This window comes from Drosophila ananassae, chromosome 3R, assembly GCF_017639315.1.
Source record: "Drosophila ananassae strain 14024-0371.13 chromosome 3R, ASM1763931v2, whole genome shotgun sequence".
NCBI classification, from domain to species: Eukaryota; Metazoa; Arthropoda; class Insecta; order Diptera; family Drosophilidae; genus Drosophila; species Drosophila ananassae.
Window position 1 is genome coordinate 22,546,825 of NC_057930.1, and position 23,572 is coordinate 22,570,396.

General features: G+C 38.4%; 5 protein-coding genes across 5 annotated transcripts; 1 reads left to right on the forward strand and 4 right to left on the reverse strand.

Annotated features, from left to right (window-relative positions):
- Window positions 1–3,958: 3,958 nt before the first annotated feature.
- On the reverse strand, window positions 3,959–4,848 carry LOC6498104 (trypsin alpha). Its single transcript, XM_001962050.3, has one exon. It carries the CDS (start codon window positions 4,831–4,833, stop codon window positions 4,093–4,095), a length of 741 nt encoding a protein of 246 aa, XP_001962086.1. The 5' UTR covers window positions 4,834–4,848; the 3' UTR covers window positions 3,959–4,092.
- A 4,108-nt stretch (window positions 4,849–8,956) lies between these two features.
- On the reverse strand, window positions 8,957–10,051 carry LOC6498103 (trypsin alpha-4). The gene has a single exon (XM_001962049.3). The coding sequence runs from the start codon at window positions 10,047–10,049 to the stop codon at window positions 9,306–9,308; it is 744 nt and encodes a 247-aa protein (XP_001962085.1). The 5' UTR covers window positions 10,050–10,051; the 3' UTR covers window positions 8,957–9,305.
- A 574-nt stretch (window positions 10,052–10,625) lies between these two features.
- LOC6502452 (trypsin beta) lies at window positions 10,626–11,449 on the reverse strand. Its single transcript, XM_001962048.3, has one exon. It carries the CDS (start codon window positions 11,432–11,434, stop codon window positions 10,679–10,681), a length of 756 nt encoding a protein of 251 aa, XP_001962084.1. The 5' UTR covers window positions 11,435–11,449; the 3' UTR covers window positions 10,626–10,678.
- Window positions 11,450–20,437: 8,988 nt separating this feature from the next.
- LOC6497436 (Golgi-associated plant pathogenesis-related protein 1) lies at window positions 20,438–21,177 on the forward strand. Its single transcript, XM_001962047.4, has 3 exons — window positions 20,438–20,727; window positions 20,791–21,017; window positions 21,072–21,177. Exons 1-3 carry the CDS (start codon window positions 20,533–20,535, stop codon window positions 21,157–21,159), a joined length of 510 nt encoding a protein of 169 aa, XP_001962083.1. The 5' UTR covers window positions 20,438–20,532; the 3' UTR covers window positions 21,160–21,177.
- On the reverse strand, window positions 21,172–22,864 carry LOC6498102. Its single transcript, XM_032451740.2, has 3 exons — window positions 21,881–22,864; window positions 21,518–21,744; window positions 21,172–21,457 (listed from the first exon to the last, which is right to left on the reverse strand). Exons 1-3 carry the CDS (start codon window positions 22,445–22,447, stop codon window positions 21,259–21,261), a joined length of 993 nt encoding a protein of 330 aa, XP_032307631.1. The 5' UTR covers window positions 22,448–22,864; the 3' UTR covers window positions 21,172–21,258.
- Between the last annotated feature and the right edge of the window lie 708 nt (window positions 22,865–23,572).

The window sequence follows — 23,572 nt, forward strand, 5'->3', positions numbered from 1 at the left end:
TTCATACGCCACGTGTGACCGGACTAGTGGAGGACCACTTTCCGCCATGGCCCCCCTTCCAGGACCTGACATCATCATATTTTTCACTTAATTAAAATTTTCGTTGTGTTTGGTTGTTGAGTTTGAGGTTGGGTATTTTTATGAATTTTTGTGTGGGAGGATATGAAAGGAGCCTGAAGCTACTTCAGCTTTCTTTTACTTTAAGGTTTTAGTGTACACTTCATTGGTTTTAATATTATAAGCTAATAGCATACAACTTTAAGTCAAAAAGCCTTGGTTTTAAATTTCCATTTTGTTCTGACAGGAATTGCATTTTCTGGGCAAATCCACAGACCATAAAAGCCAGGACATTTTAAGTTTGACATAAGCCATTTATTGGCTTGTTAACTATCTCGATTTGCTTATCGTAATTGTTGTCTTAAATTGACAAGTTTCAGGCCATGTCGGACCGAAGAAGTAATCTTTTAAGAATGCTTTTGCTGGCCATCTCCTTAAATCTCAGGTGGAAAATGCTTTCAGACAAATTTTATGCAAAATCATTTTCTCCGTTTCCCATTTGACCCGAAATAGTTGATTCAGCTTGGAGTGGAAATTGCTTCGATTGATGATTGTGAAAGAGGAGGGAAAACCCTCACAGAATTTGATTATTTAAATTCTCACATTCGTTTTCGTGGCCTATAAATTATTTATGAGCCATGGGGCGGGAGTGTGTGGATGGAAGTCTGTGTTAGGATTTCCATCATGGCATTCTAATTAAGGACACCCACAAAATGTCTCCCAAGTTCATAGTGAGTAACTGATGACCAAAGGACTTTGGACTTTGGCTTTCCTTCTGCTCGAGTGTGTGATGGGAATTAGACCCTTAAAAATTCACTGCAAAATTCATACGTTGCTCAGAAATTTGAGAAGCCTTTTCGGTTGACAGCCTAAAGACCAATTTGTCGCCCTGTAAAGGATTGTGTGAAAACCTTTGGGTGTCATAACTTTGCTCCACCAACCACAACAACAAAAAAAGAGGAGCTCAAAAGAAAGGAAAAATTAAAATGAAATCAAGTTTCATTTTTCGACGTGGATGGTGGGTCAAAAGGTTACACAAAAGGCATTCGAGATATTCGGGCAAATGAGTCCGATACAAGGCGATGACAATGAGTTACATACAGCCTCACAAAAGGACCTGCAGCAGGACACGCACACAGCTTTACACGCACTTAGGTCAGCAGATATGTCTGCCCAGGATATCAGGAAGTGAGATGCTCCGCCACTTTGAACCATTTACTTCTCACATCCTCCGTTAACGTAACCGTATCCGTATCCCTGTATCTGTATCTGTATCTCAACGTCTCAGATGCTATTTGTGCAGTTTTATAGCATTTTTATGGCACACAAGTTCAGTGCTTTGTGCCTTCTGTCGGTGTGTCCTGCTTCGTCCATAGTCCTTCGTCCGGTTGCCTCTTTAAAATATTTAAATTTCATGTGCCGGAATATATACATAGGGGGGTGTAGGAAATTTGGTTCCGCTGTGAGCTCAACTGTGTAATAGAGGAGGCCTTCTTCAAGTAATGGCAAGGAAAAGTATGAAAATGGGTTCAGGAAGTCGGGATTGCCAGGGACTGAGGTTCTTGGGGGGATTTGCAAATCAGCATAGGAATTATAAAATGGATTTCGACTCTTTTTTAACACTATTTTGTTCTTTAAAATAAAATATAGTTTTGTATTTATAGCCCCTCCTAAATTAAGTAACCTTCTGCCATGGTTTTTGAGAAATCTCCCCCTAGATTTTCACATATCCCCCATATCTATGTCAGTTCACTTGAGTGCTGTTACTGTTGTTGCTGCGGCTTCTTTTCGGGGCCTTTTTCCAAGTTTGCGGTGTGATTTTATGTGCAAACTTAAATTATACAATTTTCGGGGGCCATGAATACATTTTTCTCCCCATCTTGCTGATGCTGATGATGTTGCTTTTGCTTTTCCTGTTTCTTAGACTTTTGTACTGGTACATGGTACATTGCGGCCCCATGGATCCTTGAAACTGGCAAAAGGGACAATGAGTTGCTAAATGCTTTGAATATTCTTCTGGCCATTGCCTGGCACTGCATGCATAATATACGATATATGGCCATGTCAGAGTTGGCCAAAAAGGCGAAGGAGGTCGGGAAACAGTGTTGACAGGTCGAGTGTGTCATGTGGTTTCTTCTTTACCAAAAACACTCTTGGCCAGAAATTGTATTGCGCCTGTCTATGGCGAACCAAAAGATTTTGGCTTTGGTTTGAATTTTATTTAATGAAGAATATTTTAAATAAAAAACCGACAGAAAAGTTTTGACATGACTGGTTGGTTGCTAATTAAAACAAAAATACCTTATAAATATTAAAAAAAAACTAATAAGTACTCTCCCGAATATAAAATCTTACTTTTTATGTTTTCTCGTTAAATGTTTTTTATTCCTTTAAATTTGTTGTTGTCCTTTATGGAGTTGCACTCTGCACTTCTTATTAAAAGGCAACTTAATGATCAGGACCCCATTCACAGGAGTGTGGGGGAGTGTGTATATAGCTTTGCTTTAGTCCTTTTTAATGCCTGTTAAGCACATAACAAAGTACGCACTTTGTTAACATTTAAAAGCCAGCCATAAAGGCAACAGCAGATGGTGTCCTTCCGCCCACAAATGCAGCCGGAAATCTGGTAGTCGTGGACAACAAAAGAGAAGCTCTTGTTTTATCTTTTATTATTTTAACATGACTCTAGCTTAGAATATTTTTTTGTTATTTAAATTAAAAGCGATGGCAATCGCCTCCTGGTGGGATATTTTATACTGTTTCTATTATCACCCAGGCCGCAGCATTTATGAAAACTATTTGCAGGACGCAGAGCCCAGCACAGCAGAAAAGGGAATTGCATTAAAAACAAATAGAAGGCAGAGGTGCGGGCCAACATTGGCCCCAGGATAGTGGTAGCGGGAGGTCCTGCCCGTCTGTTGATACTAGATGTTTATGAAAGGCCCGACCGGGCACGTTTCAGACTCCTTGCCGAGGATCCAGAAAGGAGCACCCGAGTGCAAACAAATAAGAAAACAAGCAAAGCCTGCAAGAGGAACAAGGAATCCGGAACAGAACTCCTTCCGGCTTGAGTTTCCTGGTGGAGAGGCGGTTAAGTGGCAAAAGTCAAAAACATTCAATGGAAAATAATATAATAAAATATATTTCTTTATATTTTTTAAATATTTTACAGTTACTTTTTTATAGTAAAATAATATTAAATATTTTATGTTCAAGATCAGATAACCAGCGAAGAAATAGATTTACTTTTAAAGAAGAAATTTGTTAGAGGCTTAAGAAAAGGTAATCCTATTTTTACTAGAAATTTTCCACAAAAAATATTTATTTTTTCAGTGTAATAATACCACTGACTGAAACAAACAAATCGCAAATTGAAAAAAGTAGATAAGTAGAGGCTGCCTAGTTGGCTTTTTCTTTCCATTTCCATCGCGAAGGAAAAGTGAAATGGTTGCATGGAGACTGGCAAATAAAAATCAGTGCCTTGTTCGTGCCCCTGTCCAGGCAATTGCTCTCCAGTTATCCTGGAAACTCCTCACCGCCCCCTGGTGCCCTTTATTGGTAACATTGTTAACCCTGCAAGTTATGCATTCTTAATTTAATCGCTGGAATTGACTCTCCAGCGCCAACTCGCACTGGCTTAGCGACTTGGTTGGGCTTCGTTTTCCCTTTTCCCTCCAGCCTGGCGCCAGGAGGCGAAAGTTTGCACCAGAGATTAGGCATATATCATGCGATTATATTGCACAGTTTGCATTGCCCAATGACTTGGAAATCGCAAACTCATGGGGAGAAGGATTAAGGATGGGGAGCAGAATCCCTTCCCAGAAAAGGGAGAAAAATAACAGAAGATCCGTCGGAGCAAGAAAGCTGCAAAAGCCAAAAAATAAATACTCTTAACAGTGAATTGCCGTTAAAGGATACGGAAACTTCCTATTTGCATTACAAATTATTTAGAATATTGTATAAATGATTCTAGTTTCAAATTAAATTGCTTTTGTATTTTTGAAAACAATTGTCTCAAACGTTTTCAATCAATTTTTAAATTGAGTTAACTGCGTTTAGGATCCAGGACCTTAGTACCGCCACATTAGAATAGACTCCTGGATACCGGGGATGGGCACATCCATTTCCGAAGGACACAATGCCAACAAGTTTTCCGCCAGAGACCAGAGGACCACCGGAGTCTCCTTGGCAGGCATCCTTTCCGGGAGCCGAAGCACATATCATGACATTTTGAATCCATCCGCCGTACGCCCTATTACACTGTTCCTGATCCACAATAGACACGTCTGTAGCCAATAGAGTGCTAGATTGTGGTTTCTGATATCCAATGGTGCCCCATCCGCTAACGCGAGCCGAAGTTGCGGTTCTGGGAGCACTGACCGCCAGCGGAATGGCCCGTACACTGGCATCCAGCTTGAGTCTGGACTCCAGGCGGAGCACTGCCACATCGTTGGCCACCGTATTGTCATTGTAATCCTCGTGCACCAGGATCCTAGAAATCCTCACTTCCTGACCACCCGAGTTACTGTCCGAGGAACCCACTCTCACGGAAAGGTATGCAGGATGAGTGGAAATAACGCAGTGCGCTGCCGTTATCACGATGTCTTCACTGTAGATGGCGCCGCCGCAAAAATGATTCCCATTTTGTTGCAAGGATACCTGCCAGGGAACCGACGTGATGGCCACCGAGTGGCCACCCACTATCCTACTCGGAATCCATTTGGCGGAGATCAAAGTTCCACAGGAGATCAGCCAAAGTCCGTAAAAGAATAACATTTTCAAGTCAAGTTCAAGTCACTTATTGTGGTTATTCTCGGAAAACAAAATCTTATATATTTATTTTTTAAGCGAACACACATTCCTTGGGTCTAATAACTCAAGAATGTTTTTCCACTTAAGCTTAGACTCCAAAAAATGAGGTTAAACTATCAGTTAAATAAATCATATTGAGAAATCATTAACAAGAATTTTTTCGTTAACTAGTTAAGGGGGCTTTCCTCTTTAAAAATTCTAAAAATAAGTTTAAACCTATAATTTTAAACTTTAAAAAAGGGAACCAATTAGCTTTAAAGGTAGTTAAAGGTCTATTTATAAATATTGAAAGTTTTAAAAATATTTGAAGAGATATTTGTTTCAAGAAATTAACTTACTTTTTATAATTACTTTTCATGTTTCTCCAAAAATAATTTTTCATTAAAATTTTTTTGAATAATGGTACAAGTGTATAATTAATACAGAAAACAAAGTTTTTGTTCTTTAAGTTTTTAAAATAATTAGAATTATTTGTTTATTTAGATTTTTTGTTATGAATGCTATAACTTTTATAAATACTTACAAAATATAGTTTTCTTATAAGTTGAAGTTAAGTTAAGTGTATAAGTTTTCTTAAAAATGATTTTTAAGTACAATTTTTGTGGCTTTGATAATTTTTTTGAGACTTGTTTTTATCAAAGAGCATCAAAGCTCAAATCCTTCAAAAGTTCAAACTTCAAAAGTTTCCTTAATCGAAGAAAAGGGGCCCTGAGATATTAGAATCGGAAAATAATGTTGCAAATAATATATGGCAAATAATATATAAATCGCGTAGACTAAATTCCAGCCATCCGGCGGAAATCAGGGTTGCACTGAAGATCACGAGAAGTCCGTAGTGGATGTACATACTGTTTACCCAAATGTTGCATTCGAGAAAGAACACATGGGCTTATATATATTTTTCTTGATTGGTTGTTGAAGATTATCTAAAAACTATCTACAACTTTCTAACTCATTAACCACATTTTTTTAAGTTTGTTCATTAACTTCAAAGCATTAGTTTCGAGCTTTTTTTTTAATAAACCCCAAATAATTGCGTAGATAACATTTTTTTTAAGAAAATATTTTAATGAAATATGATAAAAAAAAAAACGGCATAAAAATCGTTTGAGGCATTCCGCTAGTCGTGTAAGAATTGGAACGAAAAATTTCCTTCGCTGCTAAGGCCGTTTTAAGTATTATATTTGTATTTGTAGGTTTATTGTATTTGTGGATTTTGTTGCATATTGATGGGGAATAGATCCGCGATTTCTTTAAGGTACTCCGCTCAAGAATCCGATCCGAATAGGGCTTCCAATGCATTTTCCACATTTTGAAGGCCCAGGAAATTTGATAAAAAATTAAAAAAAAAATAGTTTGTAGATTTTGATTCAGATTGGTGGGGAATCGATTCCCCATTCGCTTAAGGTACTCCGCTGAAGGACCCGATTTGTATTGGCCAAGTTATAGCCTTCCCAGTGGACCATATTGGGCTCCCCATGCATTTTCCACATTTTGAAGGGGATATCCCAGGAAATTTGATAAAAAATCTAAAAAAAAAATTAGTTTGTTGATTTTAATGCAGGTTGATGGGAAATCGATCCCCCGTTCGTTTAAGGTACTCTGCTGAAGGATCCGATAAGTATTGGCCAAGATATAGCCTTCCCAGTGGACCATATTGGGCTCCCCATGCATTTTCCACATTTTGAAGGGGATATCCCAGGAAATTCGATAAAAAATCTAAAAAAAAATTAGTTTGTAGATTTTAATGCAGGTTGATGGGAAATCGATCCCCCATTCGTTTAAATTACTCCGCTGAAGGATCCGATAAGTATTGGCCAAGTTATAGCCTTCCCAGTGGACCATATTGGGCTCCCCATGCATTTTCCACATTTTGAAGTGGATGGCCCAGGAAATTCGATAAAAAATCTAAACAAAAATTAGTTTGTAGATTTTGATGTATATATTTGGAAAATCGATCCACAATTCGATAAAGGTACTCCGCTCAAGGATCGGAAAAGTATTGGCCAAGATATAACCTTCACAGTGGACCAAATTGGCCTCCCCATGCATTTTCCACATATTGAAGAGGATGGCGTAGTAAATTTTATAGGCAACCAGGGTCCATTTTGCAACCACCTCAAAAATTTTACAAAAAATATGTTTTTAATGCTTTTTATTTATTAACCTTTTTTTTTAATAATGAATGTGTTTTTCACAGGAGATTATCAATTGCATTTAAAATCCATTGGTGGTATAAGGGAACGCTGACAAATATTGTTACTGAGTCACATGTATACGATCCTCCGGAAACAATGCCTACCAGCCTTTTATTTACTACCAAAGGTCCTCCGGAATCTTCGAAGCATGCCCCGGTGTCACCTAATCCGGCGCATATATTTCCATCGTTTGCCGCTGGACGAGTAATGCATATACTATGGGGCAAAATGGGAAGATTGACTCCTTGCAAAATGATAGCTTTATGGCCGTTGGACATTTTGCCCCATCCGGTAGTCAAAGCCTTGACTCCTACAGGAGGTTCATACTCAGCTAGTGCAATAGTTTGAGCTGAAGGACCAATTTTAACAGGATACCTTAATCGCAACACGGCAACGTCATGGAGACTTAAATTTCGCAAATGGTTTATGTAAATATCTTCGTGTATTACGATCTTTGCGACGGGTATAAGTTGTCCTCCTATGTTTTTGTTTGAAGAACCAACTCGAACTCTAAGTATTTCTGGTGGCTGATAAATTACACAATGGCCGGCCGTTAAAACAATATCTGGTCTTATTAGTGAGCCACCACATATGTGATTGTATTCAGCGGTTTTGTTTTTCCCTTGTAAAGAAACCTGCCAAGGAGCGATTTCGATGGCAGTATTACTTCCTCCGATGATACGATTTTCAGGATGGGCAATGTGTTTTGCCCAAAGGACATCAGCTGCCATTAGCAAAAGAAGCGTTTTGATAAACATCCTGCACTGGTTCGATTGGGATTACTGGTTTGAATGATCCTACAGAAAAGTAAGCTTGTAATATATACAGAAAAAAATCTGCATATCACCTCGTCTTAATTAATTTTCACCAAAGTTCATTAAAGCTAAGAATGCCCGTTTTTAAGATAAATTTTGTAATTTCTGAAAAAATTTAGAAAGCTAGAAAGTCATAAATCAAATATTTGTAGATTATATTGGACTTGTAGATTTATTACACAAAGCTATCGACACGTTTTCATTTTGAAAGCAATTAAATATTAAGATTTATTTCGCAAATTATTATACATAATTTGCTTGAAATCTTTATTGTTTAATTATAATCTTTTTCAATTTCTGAAATCCATTTTATTAAAGACGGAATACTTGTATATACTCCAGTAATGCCGGACGCGATAGCCACAAGTTTTCCATCAATGACTAATGGACTTCCAGTGTCAGCCAGAAAGCACTTCTTTTTTCGCTCTTTCCTAATGCTGGACGAAAAATTCGAGTACTCTGTTTTTGATATAATTGTCATCTTTACGCTTATAAGGTTTTTTGAACGTAATATCACTGGTTTGTGTGGGGTAACACTTCTAATGGTAACAAAACCTTTTGGCCAACCAGTTGAAATGGCAACTGCACCACCAACTGGATTTGTTTCGGCCAAGGAAACGCTGTCTTTCAGAGGAAATGGCTTATTTAATCGCATGATAGCTATATCGTTTTCAATCGAATGTATCTTATAGTCCTTGTGGGATTTTATAGCAGTAACATTTAGAAGAATTCCTCCCGAAACTGTTGTTGATGATCCAGCACGAATCTGAAAAAATTCTGGTTTTCGTCCAAAAACACAATGCGCTGCTGTTATTACAAAATGTTCCTTATAGATGGATCCGCTGCATATATGTGATCCTTGGATTTGCAAGGACACTTGCCAAGGAACCTCTTCGATGTCTGTGTAGTTGGCATGGATAGGAGCTTTTTTCGAAACATTGTTGTATTCAGTGTTAAGAACTAGCGCCAATCCGGTAAAAAATACTGTTAATAAAACCATTGAGTGCTTGTCTTGGTCGCTTAAAGAATCACGGAACTATATTTTTCCTGGCCAATGTGGAGTTCTTTAAATTATAGCTTTTTCCAAATATTTTTTTATTTTCAAATTCCAAAGAAGCGCTATTTTTACAGACTACAAAATTAAAATGCCATACTAATGAAGGAGCTTCAAAAATATTTGAAAGCTGGAAAAAATAATTAATTGACCTATAGAGAATTTTTTTGCCCTTTTAAGCGGATCGCCATTTTGTGTTGCAGATCCTGCATAAACTGTCACATCCTTAGGTTTGAGTTTATAAACGCAATGAGTAGCAGTAATGATGGAATTGAAGAATTTTTGTTTAGCTTTGAATTCCTTTGAGCAGATATGATTAATTGAAAAGTGTGCCGGAAATTATACATTTTTCTCTGTTTATCTCTGAAACTAAACTTCAATAAAAGCCTTCAAAATCCAAGGACGAAACTTGGCAACACTGACATAATATCCTGGGCTCAGGCAAAAGGCGTTGCCAGTTCTTGAAGAGATCCCCACAAGCGTTTTTTCCACCACCAGTGGTCCACCAGAGTCGCCAAAGCAATGGGCGTGACCAACGACTCCGGCGCAAAGGTCATCGTCCAGCATGCTCCAGAGAGAAGTCCATTTGCATTTCTGTCTATTCTCGATCTTAATATTGACGCCCTGAAGCTTGTCAGGATAACGCCCTCCAAAAATTCCAATGCGGGTGGCTCCCCATCCGGTGGATAAAGCCGGAGATCCTTCAGCTGGTTCTTCTTCGGCCAGTGTTATGGGTTGGATGTTATCTCCTATGGGCAGTGGATTCGCCAATCGGATTACGGCAACATCATTTTCTCCACGTCTTTTGTTGTACTTTTCATGAAATTTGGTTGCTGCCACTTGAACCAGGACACCGCCATTATTTTTATAAGAGGATCCTGCGCGAATCGCTAGATTTTCTGCAGGATACTTATCAACACAGTGGGCAGCCGTTACGATGAAGGATTCATTGTAGATTGAACCACCACAGAAGTGCTGGCCGTCGACTTGTAAGGACACTTGCCAGGGCACCTTTTCAATCTGCACATCCTGCCCGCCAATGATGCGCTGAGATCCAGGCGATGCAGCCAATAAAGCCGTAAAGGATAATAAAACAAGTACCAAGGTGTACATTCTTGAAGTTAAACTGATCAACTTAGTTGGAATCGGTTCTTATATAGGTTTGTGGCTTGAGAGTTATATAAATAAAATTGGCTAAACTAATAAGGAATGCAAAGTATTTAAAAGCATAAATTAGCAAGAGGGAAAAACCTACTTAAATAGTAATTAACATTACATTCTAAAATTAAATATAATTCTACCTTGTGACTAAACGATTTTTAAAGGGCTTACATGTTTGTAGATTTTGTGACTTGAACAATAACAAATTTCATAATGTTAAGGTTTTGAAAAGGTAGAGGGATAACATTCTTTTTTCAAAATTCATATTATATTATAAGCATTATATTATATTATAATCAGACCAATTCGTATTATAAGCAATTGGTCTGATACTGAAGTATTCACAAGTATCGGCCAATATTATCCAGTATTTCCGATCCGTTTCTATATGTATATTTAGTAAGTAAGTAGGCAGTAATTCTTGCCATTACTGAAATTAATGGCAAGACTTCTTTTCTTGATTATAAAATTTCTATTTTCTTTCGAAAACCCGAAGTTGTAGCTTAGCTTAAAATTAGTGGAGACACATTTTTATTAAGTTACCAATTTTATTAATCAAATATAAATTTTATTTGTGGAAACTAAACTTCCTTCAACGCATTCAAAATCCAAGAATGAAACTTGGCGACACTGGCATAAATTCCTGGGCTTAAACAACATCCGTTGTTGGTTACAGAAGTGATCCCCACCAGTTTTTTGTCCACGACTAGTGGTCCGCCAGAGTCTGCAAAGCAGATGGATTGACCTATGACCCCGGCGCATATGTTTTGCTTTAACTGGGATGCTTTCAAGTAGCATTTTCGTTTATTTTCGATCCGGATGTTGACCCCCCGAAGGTTGATAGGTTTGGATAATTTACATTGATCCATGTCCCAAACATCATTGTAGGTGGCTCCCCAGCCGGAGGATAAAGCTGGAGACCCTTCAGCAGGATCTTCTTCGGCCAGTGGTATGGGTTGTATATTACCCCTTATGGGCAGTGGATTCGCCAATCGCATTACGGCTACATCATATTCCGCAAGACGGCTTGCGGTGTACTTTTCATGAAATTTGAATGCCGCCACTTGAACCAGGACACCGCCTCTGTTCCATTTAGATGATCCTGCACGAATCGTAAAATTTTTTCCTATATGCTGCTCAATACAGTGGGCAGCCGTTATGATGAGAAATTCATTGTAGATTGAACCACCACAGTGGTGTTTGCCGTCGTGTAGAAAGGACACTTGCCAGGGCACCTTCTCAATTGGCGTATCCTGCCCGCCAATGATGCGCTGAACTCCAGGAGTTGCAGCCAACAAAGCGGCAAAGGATAATAAAACAAGTACCAAGGTAAACATTCTTGATGTGAAAGTGCATTACTCAGTTGAAGTCTGTTCTTATATAGGATTACGATTCGAGGGCTTTACAAATAGAAATTGCTGAACTAAGCAAGAATTTCAATAATTTCAAAGTTTAATTTACTGAAGGAGAATTCTTTAAAGAATACAAATCTACTCTAATCGTGGTTTACGATAAATTTTAAAATGACATTTAATTTTTACTTGTGGGTAATTATTTTTATATTTCTTAGAAATGATTTAAATATTTTTAAATATTACTTAAACCTAGACTAATCCGAAAATGTAACCCTCATAAGCTCTGGCTATTTTTACCCCTTAAGTGCTTAGATATTGATTTTCTCAGAAACTTAAAACTCACTAGCTCTTGAACAAAATGTGACTTGATGTATGACATATATGTCAGCATAATACGCTGAGCATATTGTAAAGTCAAGGTATTTGTTTAACTAAAGGGAAATTGATAATAGAATGCCCGATGGAATGATGTGCTCTTCATTAATAAATGCATTGTCCTTCCGCTGACGTTGAGATGCCTGCTGGCGAAATTCAAACTGCATTAATCATACGCCCCGTGGGCCGTAAGTTGTTGTACTCGAAATCCTATCACTTATTTCGTCCTCCGGTTACCAGCTTCCTCCAGTAACCCTGAGGCATCCATCAAATTAATGGAATTTCATATTTGCTCTCCCCTCCACAAGAATTTGTTTATCCAGCTAAAATGTTATCGAGTTCCCTGCTGATGTAGTTAGTTCATATACATGTATTTTTTTGTACTTTTTGGTTTTTGAATATTTTTAATAGAATTACTTTCCAGACTTTTGAGCAACATAACTGAAAAAGGGCCCGTGGCTATGGTTTTGCGAACAAAAGCAATTTAAAATGCTGACTCATAACCGATGTGGCCGCCAACAAAATCAAGTTTGCTTAAAAATTTTATTGAATTAAACCAATTTGGTATGCATGTGGGGGAAGTTCTTTTCGGTTTTAGGATTCTATCCCATACCAAAGGTGCACAGTTATATTTGAAGTACATGTTATGGTTTCAGATTAATTTCATTTTTTTTTAAAGGAAACTTTATTGGTCTTTCTAAGATTTTAAAATGGGAAAAATAAATATTTCTACATTTTAATTAAAATCTTAAATTACCTAGAATTTTCTCTCTGTTTAGCTTAAATTCCAGGCACGTTCTCGCTCACGCAGTTCATGTTTTAAACGCTTTTCCGGCCAAAATTCGCTCAGGATGCAATCAGATAGTCATGCACTTGATGCTGGGTCAGAATGCCCAGCGGGCTTTTGGCCTTGTCAACAGCTAACATAGCCCTCGTCCCCATTTTCCCCTTCCCACTGGTACGAGGTGAGAATGTGAGCTCTAGTCGAAGCCAACTTGGCCTGCCCTGGGGTTAGTTAAGCTAATTTTGCCGGGCGTTCCCTCATCGAAAACTGCTCAGTTGGCAGGTCAAGTGGCTTTCTCCGAAGTGAGCATTGCACTTGCCCAATTAAACCCGGAACCCGGGATCCGGTAACAGCTTTCAAAAAGGGCCTGTGTTGGTGGGGTAATACTGGCCGAGAGGGTCATTAGTCATAGTTATAGACGCTAATCTGATGCACTTGAAGAGGGAAATTTGAGTCAAAGGATAGTTGTGGGTTAGATATGAACAGGAAATGTTTATTATGTTTTGTCAGCTATGAACAATATATTATTGTTCTGTGTGCTTATGTATCCTTAGGTGTTCTCTAGAATCTAACATTTTTTACCTTAAATCCACCCTTTAAAAATCTCAGTGCACACGGCAATTGAATGATAACAAAAACAGCAGCTGCAACGTTAAAACTAAATTGACCAACGAGCCACCAAAACGACTGCGTGTCTGCTGTCCTCTTATCCTGGCTCCCCCTCACTATTTTACCAAGCCATCCTTTATCCTGTCGCCCCTCTGAAATCCTTGCTGCACATCTGTGGGCATTTTGGCAGCAAATTGAAATGAAAATCTCGACGCGGTTTCCCGGTTTTGTTCAACGGTTGGCCAATAAGAAAGATGGTAGGTTGTTGACCGAAAAAGTGAATATTTTGAATACTTTGGAACAATTTTTAACGGGACAAAAATTTAAATAAATTAAATAAAAACTGTTACATGTTTTTTAATATAATATTTTATATTACAACTTTTATATTACTTTATTTTTTTAATTTTCGAGTGATCCCCTTGAAAGCTTAACTAATTTCCGATAAAAATCACTGTTTAAATTGCTCACCAGGATGCCCCGGGATAGCCACCTGGATGTCCCGCAGCCCCGGCATCCTGCCAATCTGCAATCTATTCATATCATAAAATATAGAAGTGCAACTGCGACCAAAGCACCACAAAACTATTGCCAGCAATGGCGATAGCTTTGGCTTCCTATTCCAGGATATACGCAGCCATTTCCGTTGGAGCTGGAGCTGGCAGTTTCCGTTTTTACCTTTTCAGTTGGCCCTCCCCGGATCTGCCTTCTCGTCCTGCTGTTCTCCAATCGTCTGGCAAATGGAAACTTGACTTTAAGCGATGGAAATTTTAATGCGCCAATGCGCAATTTATGATTATTTCATGCTCATTTTAATTCGCCCATTCAGCGGATCGCTTTAAAGTGCCAAGAGGAGGGCAGGGAAATAGTTCCCGGTTTTGCAGTTGGCGAAATGAGATAGCGGAGGGTCCCTCATTAATTCCACGCACGTTTCTCCATGACGCGGTGATCGGAGGGGGGGAGTGGAGGGGGAGCAAGGATACGAGGCCGCTAATAAAACAAAAATGGAAAACATATAAATCAGTGTCCTTGGCACGTGTCGCTGTCGTCGTCGTCGTCGAAGTCATTCCATTCCCCAGGTGCAGGCCCCGTGGGTCAACCTAAAGGGTCCTTGCGCCCCTGCCGTAATTCTACGCCCCTGGATCCCCCCACTTCATTTACCACTTTTGGACTTGTGCGCTGTCACGTTGTAAATCTCACGAGAGAAAACCAACAAACACACACCTAGCGGAGAAAACGGAGAACAGAGAAACGGAGAATCCTAGAGACAACACGACAGACGGCGACACAACACGCGTGCTTAGCCATATCCATTGCTGTTTATGCACTGGGAGAAAATAGGAGGTATATTTTATTATTATATAATGTAATATATTCTATAAATTATCATAGACATTCTCCTCTTAATTCCCTCTTAAATTCGGTAAATACCGAAGTTCTTTCGAATCTCCCACTCCAAAATGTTACTATTCTATTTTCTATACTCTATATAAAATTAATATTATGCAAAATAAAATCATTTAAAATATTGAACTTCAACAAAGTTATTTTTAAAAATTACATTTTTTCTCAGTGCTCTTCCAGACAAAAGCGCCTGAAGGATGTGAAATCGCAAAGGTTTCGCCCCACCGAGGGTATGTTGAGAATCCCAAAAGGAGCCGAGCCGAGCCAGAGATTGCATTATAAATTAAAATACGTCAAGCAGCGAATCAACAGCTGCTATCCTTGCCAGGACACGCCAAAAATATGCAAGCAATGCAACGTGTATAATTTAAATTAATATTTTAATGTTAAAGCAAGCAATGAATCTTATGGAAAATTGACGTTGCAAAGAATAAAATAGTTCAAGGCATATGTTTAGAGTTTCCAAAAGGTAAGAATTAAACTCATAAAATGTCAAAAGAACCCAAGCTCATGACAAGGCATAGGATCCTGTAACAAGGGCTCAACCTTTGGCTTTTTAATTAATTTCCAAGCCATCGGAAGAAGCCAACCCAGTCACTGCAACCGGAAACTCACAAAATGACAAACAGAGGCCACCAAACACTCTCAAAGCGAGCCAATACAAATATTGTTTTCCTCTCGATTCACAATTTTTGTGTTACTTTTCTGAAAGCAGAAAGGAAAGCAGCAGAAGGAAAAAAAGGATCCAATGGAGGTGGTTCAGAGTAGCAACTGTTATTTGTCCGTTCATGCGGAGTATTTAATTGCATCCCAATGGAGCGCACTCTTGGCCAAGTGCAACGGGAAGCAGTAAACAGCAGTCAGCAAAGGCGAAAGAAATTCGAGAGATGGGGTGAGAGTGAAGTGGTAATCGAAATTTTGTTGGCTCCTTCTTTTCAAGGACACTGAAAACAAATTTGGTTTGGATTATTAATAATGGTTGTAAATATTATTAAAACATAAGGTGAATAAAATTTAAGAATTTAAGTTAAGAACAAAATTTATTATTTGTTAACCACAGTTTTATGTTAAATTTTTTCAATAATTAATAATCTGATATTTAAAAACTGCTTTTTAATGTAAAATGATGAATACAATTTTTGTACAATTTTTGTACAATACAAATGATGAATACAAAAATGAAAAGATACAATTTTTGAATAGAAACCAATGGGAAAAAATTATTAGGATTAAGTCCTCTTATTCTTTATATTCAAAATCTTTAAAAATGTCATGTTTTATTAAATAAAAAACATGTATTTTTAATTTATCTATAGTTTCTGTTTCAATATTTTTTTACAGTGCTTGAAAGTTAAAAGTAAGGACTTGGTGAAAAACTTACGAAGACAAGGTGGAGAGCTCTTACTTGGCTCTCGTGGGGGAATGCAACTATTTGCCAGAGTAAACAAATATTTACATATGTTTGTTTAAATTTTACGCTTCGCAAACTTCTATTTTTTCTTTGTCAGTTCCTTTGTGATTTACTTGAAGCGGGGTTCCCTTGAAGAATACTACTTTTTGACAAATTAGTTTGGGGGAAGTCAGCTTTCAGCTTGTCGAGTGGCAAGACTGCACAAAGGAATAATATTTTTGCTAGCAATTTGTTGGACGACCTAAGTGTTGAAGTGATCGAATAATCTACGAATACTATTCAACAGCTTGCAAATTTTATGAATAAAGATATATCCCTTTATTCAATTACGGTTTAAAAGTTCATTTATCCCATCTAAGCCCTAACAAAACCAATTACAGTTTAGATATTCACAAAGGCCTTATTCTCACATCATAATTTTCCATTTTTATCTGGCCTGAACTTTGAGTTGGGGTAAGATTTTCCTTTTCCTTCTAAACGGAAATTGTGAAATAAATTGAAATTCAAGACTGGCACATACATAAATTACTTGCCAGTCTCGGCCTAAGGAGCATAAATAAAAACAAAAATGCATTTATTTTTTTCTGGATTTTTTGGTTAGAGCTCCAAGCTCGAGTCATGTCTCGTTGGTTAGTCCATAAAACTATCAACAAATTTTTGGCTGGAATTAAAATATTTATGCACCGTACGTGAGCCACATGTTTATGCATGAATATGTGCAGGACCCATCCACCACACAGCAGTATCCTTTTCCAGTAGAAGCTAACTTATATATTTATACATAGTTTTTTTTTCATTACAGATGTGTATGCAACAGCTTGATTTGTTTATTGTTTTAATAAATGTCAACAATATTCTTGGGACGGCTTTTTAAAGAAACATTTGGCCAAAACTGACTGCACACAGTGCGTATGATTAATGCGGGGCTGTCAGCTGTAGTCGGAAAAAAAAGAGGCAACCCTTCGAACAAAACTAAATGGAAAAGGGCAAAGGCCAAAGGGAAATGGAAAATGGGAAACTTTCAATGCAACCAAATGCAATGCCACCATGATTTATGGCTCAACTTGAAAATGGACGATTGTTTCACTCGTTTCGGGAATTTCGGGGCAACCCATGGAAATTGGGGCGATATATTTCTTGTTTTTTCACTTTTTTTTTTCTTTTGGTGGAGTAGTGGAGGGCGTGTCCCAGGGTGCTTATGGCCCTCACCATTTATTTAACGTATGCGAATAGCGAATCGTGCTGCGATTTCCTCGATTGGAAAAATTGAATTATAGCCATTTGATGAGCATAATAAAAACTGGCAGCTGCCTTTACCAATGAAAGCCTTTCAAATGGGTCAAAACTTTTATCCGGAAAAAAAAGGAAAAATGGTAGCCGTCATTGGCAGCCAATTGAAATATTTTTTCTCCATTGGATTCCTATATTCTTGGTATTGAACAATTATTTTGGGAAAACTTTCAGAGTTTATATGCGATGGAAAGTAATCAGAAAAAGTTTTTACGACTAACTGGGCTTAGAAGTCACATTCATTTTTTAGCCAAAAAACCTTCAAGGATATAAGCTTGAAGTTGCGATTTCAAAAATATTATTTGAATATCACTCACTCGTCTACCGACTTCCACATATACGCGATTTTCACAAGCACTTTGATGAAATCCCCTTTAGCGATTGATGCAGCGACTTTTAGCCAACTTTATTGCATCAGAAATGAAAGCCAATAACGACGGAAAAAAAACGAGCTTGGGCTTGGACCATTTAGCCCGAGGAAAGACGATCTGCGTGGCCCTGTAACCCGCTCAATTGAATGAACAAAGAGGCGCACTCAGACAAGCCTCCTCTTTTTTTTGCCCACCGGACCATCGTTGTCCTGGTTCTCTTCCCCCGACACCCATAGCAGGTGGTGGCGTTTCGAACAGGTGCTCAGAAATTGGCAGACAAGAGCATGGAATCCAGAATTCACAATGTGCAACGCAGAATGTGTGGAGACGGAATGATATTTCGGGAAAGCTTCAGGGTGCTTCAGAGGGTGAAGTGGTATTGAAAACACTGGAAAAATAGTGGTTATTTTTAATTAATAAATAAAATAAATAGATTTTGAAGTTTGAAGCTATGGCCTCATTAGTATTTTAAATCTATGATAGCTGGAAAATAAATTTGAAGCTTTTAAATTTTATACTTGTATATCTCTCAGTGTCGTTTTTGGAATGTCCGGCTAGTGGTTCAGGCGGATATATTTGAGAGGAGAAATTCCGCCTATACCGTTTCGTAATCCACTTTCGCGTCCTTTCCTTGCCGTTCCGTTTGAGCCTCTAACATTTTGGCTTTTACGGCCGGGAAGCTCAAAATATGACTACGTAGTAGACCTGCACACATGCAAATGCAATTTCCAAAAATGTTCGCGCTGAAACGTCGACTATGGAAATTGGACTAGAAAAAAAAAACAAATCAGATTTTTTTTGGTTTAAGCCGCTCGATAGGTAGCCCGGCAACAAAAAAAACCAAGACCAGCCACTGTTGGCAAAAAAAAAAATTTCAGAAAACTTTGCATTTAAGCCATAAACCGATTTTGTAGCAAATTTGTTGTCGTTTAGACGGGAATTTCCATTTGACTCGAGTGGGGAATAAGCTTTGTTTGCCGGACTTCTATTTTTGCTGTGACTTATTGCTGAAGCTATGAGTGTATCGTTAATTGACATTACCGAGGGTCAAAGGGCAGCGAATGGGCCAGGACTAATTGAAATTTCCGGGGGCAGAGGAGAAGCAAAAAAGCGGAAAAGCTTTTCATTGAACTTACCTGGGGCTAAACTGATTTTAAATTAAATTGATGAGGATGGAAAATGTTTGCTTTCGCTAGGTTTTACCTGTTTTTGAATATGATCATTTTAAATATTTTCTTGGCTTATAAATTGTATACATATTTTCCTGAAAGCAAGTCTTTCATATCGTTTTCGTTTGTGATATGTCTTTTTTATGTCAAAACAGGGATATATCAATGGGAACCGGATTCACAATCGGAATTAAATCCAGAATCCGTATGGCAATTGGAGGTGGTGCAATCGAGCGCATCCGGCAACAGATGCCGTGCGGTTGCCATTGAAATCGGTAGATGGAAATGCGAATTGTTTGTCCAGATACCAGACACTGTAAAATATAATGTATAATACCCGCATGCCCGATATCACCGTGTGTGGCGGGTATATTTATTTTGCGTGGAAGCACAGAGTAGTCCTTCCAGAGTCCATCTACCGACCAGCTACCGAACAATGCATAAATAAACGAAACCAAATTTGCGAAATTAATTAAATCGACAGCAAAGTAACGTGTGCGCTTTGGGTTTTTATGCTTTGACTGCGGCCAGTTTTACAATCCAAACAATTCACTCGCCCAATCACCGAACCACACACCACCCCACCACACTCACACATTCCACTTCACTTTGTCGGCACCACAATTGTGCATTGTGCGGATGATGCGACTGTGTATCACATTTGTGAGACAGTCCTATAGAATTGTGGAAAATGCAACAGACAGGCTTAAAGCCTTTTTTTCGGAAGGCAGATTTTTATGTTGGCTTCTATAAAAAATGGAATATAACTTGTTCTTTAAAAAAAAGGTTATATAAAAAGGTATATTTTTGTAAAGAAGCTAAATGACTCAATGGGTGTAGAATACATAAGTTTTCGTGTAATACTTAGCCTATAAAATACTACAACCGAAAGCCTCTTAAATAAGTGAAAAAATAAAGATTCAATTTATTACCATTTTCTGACCCTTTAACCCAAAATCTCAATAATTTCATAGAGTCCTGGATAGCTTTATACACAGGCTTAATCTCTGACAGGAGCAGGCAAATCCCTGGTCCCTGTTGATTTGCATTTGCACATCTCATTAAGGATTCACACTCCTCCCCCAAGCCCCCAAATACATAATTTAATGTTTCGAGGCTGGCACTTCGATAAAGGCAGCTGCGGGTCCTCGATAAGCAGATTCGATTCAATCGGCAATTAATGCCAGTCTGTTGGATTCTATTTGAATATATGCATGGGTGTATCCTAGGGAAAGAATACTCCAGCAGCTCATTAATAACCGGGCGCAGTGTTCATACATCACTCATACGTCAGGTTGGCTAATCCATTCATCAGCAACGGAAGTCCTGTGCGTGACACAAGATATGCACACTGTGGAGTGAAAACCTCTGACAGCCGGTCTAATCTATGTCTATGGGTGTGCTCCTGTTTTGCGGTATCAATCACAATGTTAATCTCAGTGCTTAGGCCGGATTATGTGAGCGGGTTGAAAGTGTTTAGGCCGCGAACGCAGCCACTTCTGAGTGATGGCCCAAAACGATAAATAGGGGCTCATAAGGGCTCCTGATAACATTTCTAAAAAATCAAATTCACATTTACCCGATCCATTAATGTCATTGATTGGAAGTATATTTTTTTGGACTGGGTCTGGGCACTCCCCATACCCCGAAAGGGAAAAATTCTAAACATGGCCAGAAAACCACCGCCCATACCGAAAACCCACGAAAGGACACCAGGCCCCAGGGGTCAGGACACCAAGGCCAACAACGATCTCTTCTTGAAGGAGGTCTTCAATACTACCAACAAGTTCCGGGGAATGCACGGATGCCCTGCTCTGACAATTAATAACGAATTGAATAAACTTGCCCAGGAGTGGGCCAATGTAAGAAAACTATTACTCCTTTATTTTAAAATTTTTTCATTATTTTTCATTTATATCTTTTAGCACCTTCGTGATAAGAACGCCATGGAACATCGACCGAATCCCAAGTTCGGGGAAAACATTTTCCTCTCCGGCGGCATGGACGTCACTGGTGATCTGCCCGTGGAAATGTGGTATCGGGAAATCAATAGCTACGATTTCCAAAAGGCACAGTTTGCCCCAACCGCAGGACACTTTACTCAGCTGATCTGGAAGGGATGTAAAGAAATGGGTTCAGGTGTGGCGCGAAGGTGAGTCGGCGACATTAATTTTATTCCGTTTCTAAAATATTTTCCAATATTCAGGGCGGATAGAACTTGGGTGGTTTGCAACTACAATCCACCTGGAAACGTGGTCGGTCAATTCAAGGAAAATGTGCCACCAAAGAAATAAACTAAATTCCGGTTAAAATATTAATGAATCTTTATTTACGTATAAAATTATAACAAGCTGCATTTAAAATAAATCATAAAAAAAAAATAGTTTTCTCTTTTATAAATAATATCTAGTATTTAGACAGGGTTGTCGGTGTTCCTGTTTGCACGGTGCTTTGTATTCTTCATCTTCTGGATTATTAGACTCCATGTCAGACTCCGAGAGAAACAGTTTCCTTGGAAGGACATTTGACTTAAAAAATCGCCGTGTATTTCCTGCTGGATGGTAATTACAAACTAACCAGACATGCGTCTTACTGAAATATAAAATAAAACTTTAAAATAGCTCTACAAATATTTTATGACCAAATTTATACTCGGAAGCCACGCCAACGCCAAGATACTGAGTTCTCTGCCAAACCATTTGCGTAAAGTGTCCAGTATATAAACCAAAACCGGGTTTCAAGTAATCATAGTGATACTTTTCCTGATACCATAGCTTCAATAATTTTTTCACGCAGAAGAGATCCTTGCGGGCACGCATTATATTCTCACCGTATTTGGGAAGGGGTCGCGTTTCTAAAAGATTATGGGCGGCCAAATACTAAAAAAAAAATATTATTTAATAGTAAAAAAGTTTAAACAATTACTTAAGGAAAGAGAGAGCCATATTTTATACGTCAAAAAAAATTCAAAAAATTAATTCTTGAAATACAAAAATAAAGATTACTGCTACCTACTTCTGCCCATTCTTGTGCATGTTTCGTCACAGCGTTATCCAATTTCATAATACAGGCACAGTGCATTTTCCGATATTTATTTGATTCCTTAAGAACTTCACTCCTTATGGCCGCACGTTTTAAGGGCTCTTGCGGAAGAATCTCATAGAAATCCTTTATCTTACAGTTTAAATCCTGTTTTTTTTCCTTCGTTTTCGGAGGTTTTAGGACTTGAGGGCATTTGGGAAACATATGAGAGGGACAATTTTTTAACTTCCATCGCCATAAGTAGTCCCTATTCTTAGCAGTTAATGGCTGGGGTTGTGCCTGCGTCTTGTTGAGATTGATGGGTAAGGATCTCTTAACCTCGCAGGCCAGATAGTTTCTATTATTGGCATAAATCTTCAAGGTTTGTTTGCCCAAGTTTTCAAGACAGCTCTGACATTTCGCTGGATCTCTGTTCCTCAGATCGCAGGCCAAGTAATTGGTGTCCTGTATTTTAATGATCTGCAGAGGTTGTTTTTCCGTACATTCCTCTTCGGGTGGCTTGCATGTCGTGACAGTAGATTTTCTTTTATTTTTTGGCATTTTTGGTTAACAGAAAAAAAATGTTTCCGAAACGTTTACTAAAATACGGAATGAGAATAAAATGAAACCCCAACATCGGCCGTTCCCACCGACACTGTTTTTTAGTCGAATTTTCGCCTATCCCGGCGGTTTTAATTCACTTTGGTCCTGTTCTCCTTTTCTCTTTTTTGCATTTTTAATTTTATCCTATTTTTTGGCTTACTTTTTTGGCGACAATTCCATGTCACACATCATTAATTTTGAATTTTTGCCATAAATATCCGCGTGGGCGCGGATGAGCTGCGGGTGGCTTTTGGTCACAAAGGTGTCAAGTTTGGAATTATGGTAACAGCATGGCCTCCAGCCTCTACCAGGACATCTCCCCCTGACCTCTCACTCTGGGCCTGCTTTTGATTGACTGTTTGTCACTTGGGCATGGAAATTAAAATGGAATTTTTTTACGGAACGTCAGGGGTGTTGGATGGATGAGGATACAAATATTTATGATTCTTCATCCCATATTTATTTGTACTTAAAAAAAAGGGAGGGAATGAAATGTTATGGCTATAAAAATGAATTTTATTGAATACTTTATGGTTGTTAATTAAGAATATCTTTTAAAGGGTTTTGTTGTATTTATATTCTTTAATTCTTATTTAAGGTGTTTGCCCAACTTTGATTGTAAAAATCTCCGCTAACTGGGGATATTTCGGATTTACAAATACATATACACATTCACGCGTCTTTAAAGTTTTTGTAACTTGCCAATCTGTTTAGCACCCTGCTGGCTTTTGTGGCAGTAACTTTAAGCCCCCGTTATGCCGTTATGCCGTTACCCGTTACCCGTAACCCGGAACTGTAGCCGTAACCGTAACCGTTAACCCAATAAACCACTTTCAGGAGCGACAGCCGAAGGGCGAGAGCCTCTGTTGCTGTTGGCTTCAGTTTCGCACCGTCAACAAGTGACAAGAACACCAAGACAAATACCCGTAGACATACACACCCACTCATGGCGCACACACATGTAGGTCTGGCATTACATCAAAGTTGGCTGGCATCATGCCACAGAAATTTCCTGAAACAAAAGCAAGTCGACAAAAATATTCGAAATGCTTAAAAAAAAGTATGAAGGAATACAGGAATAAA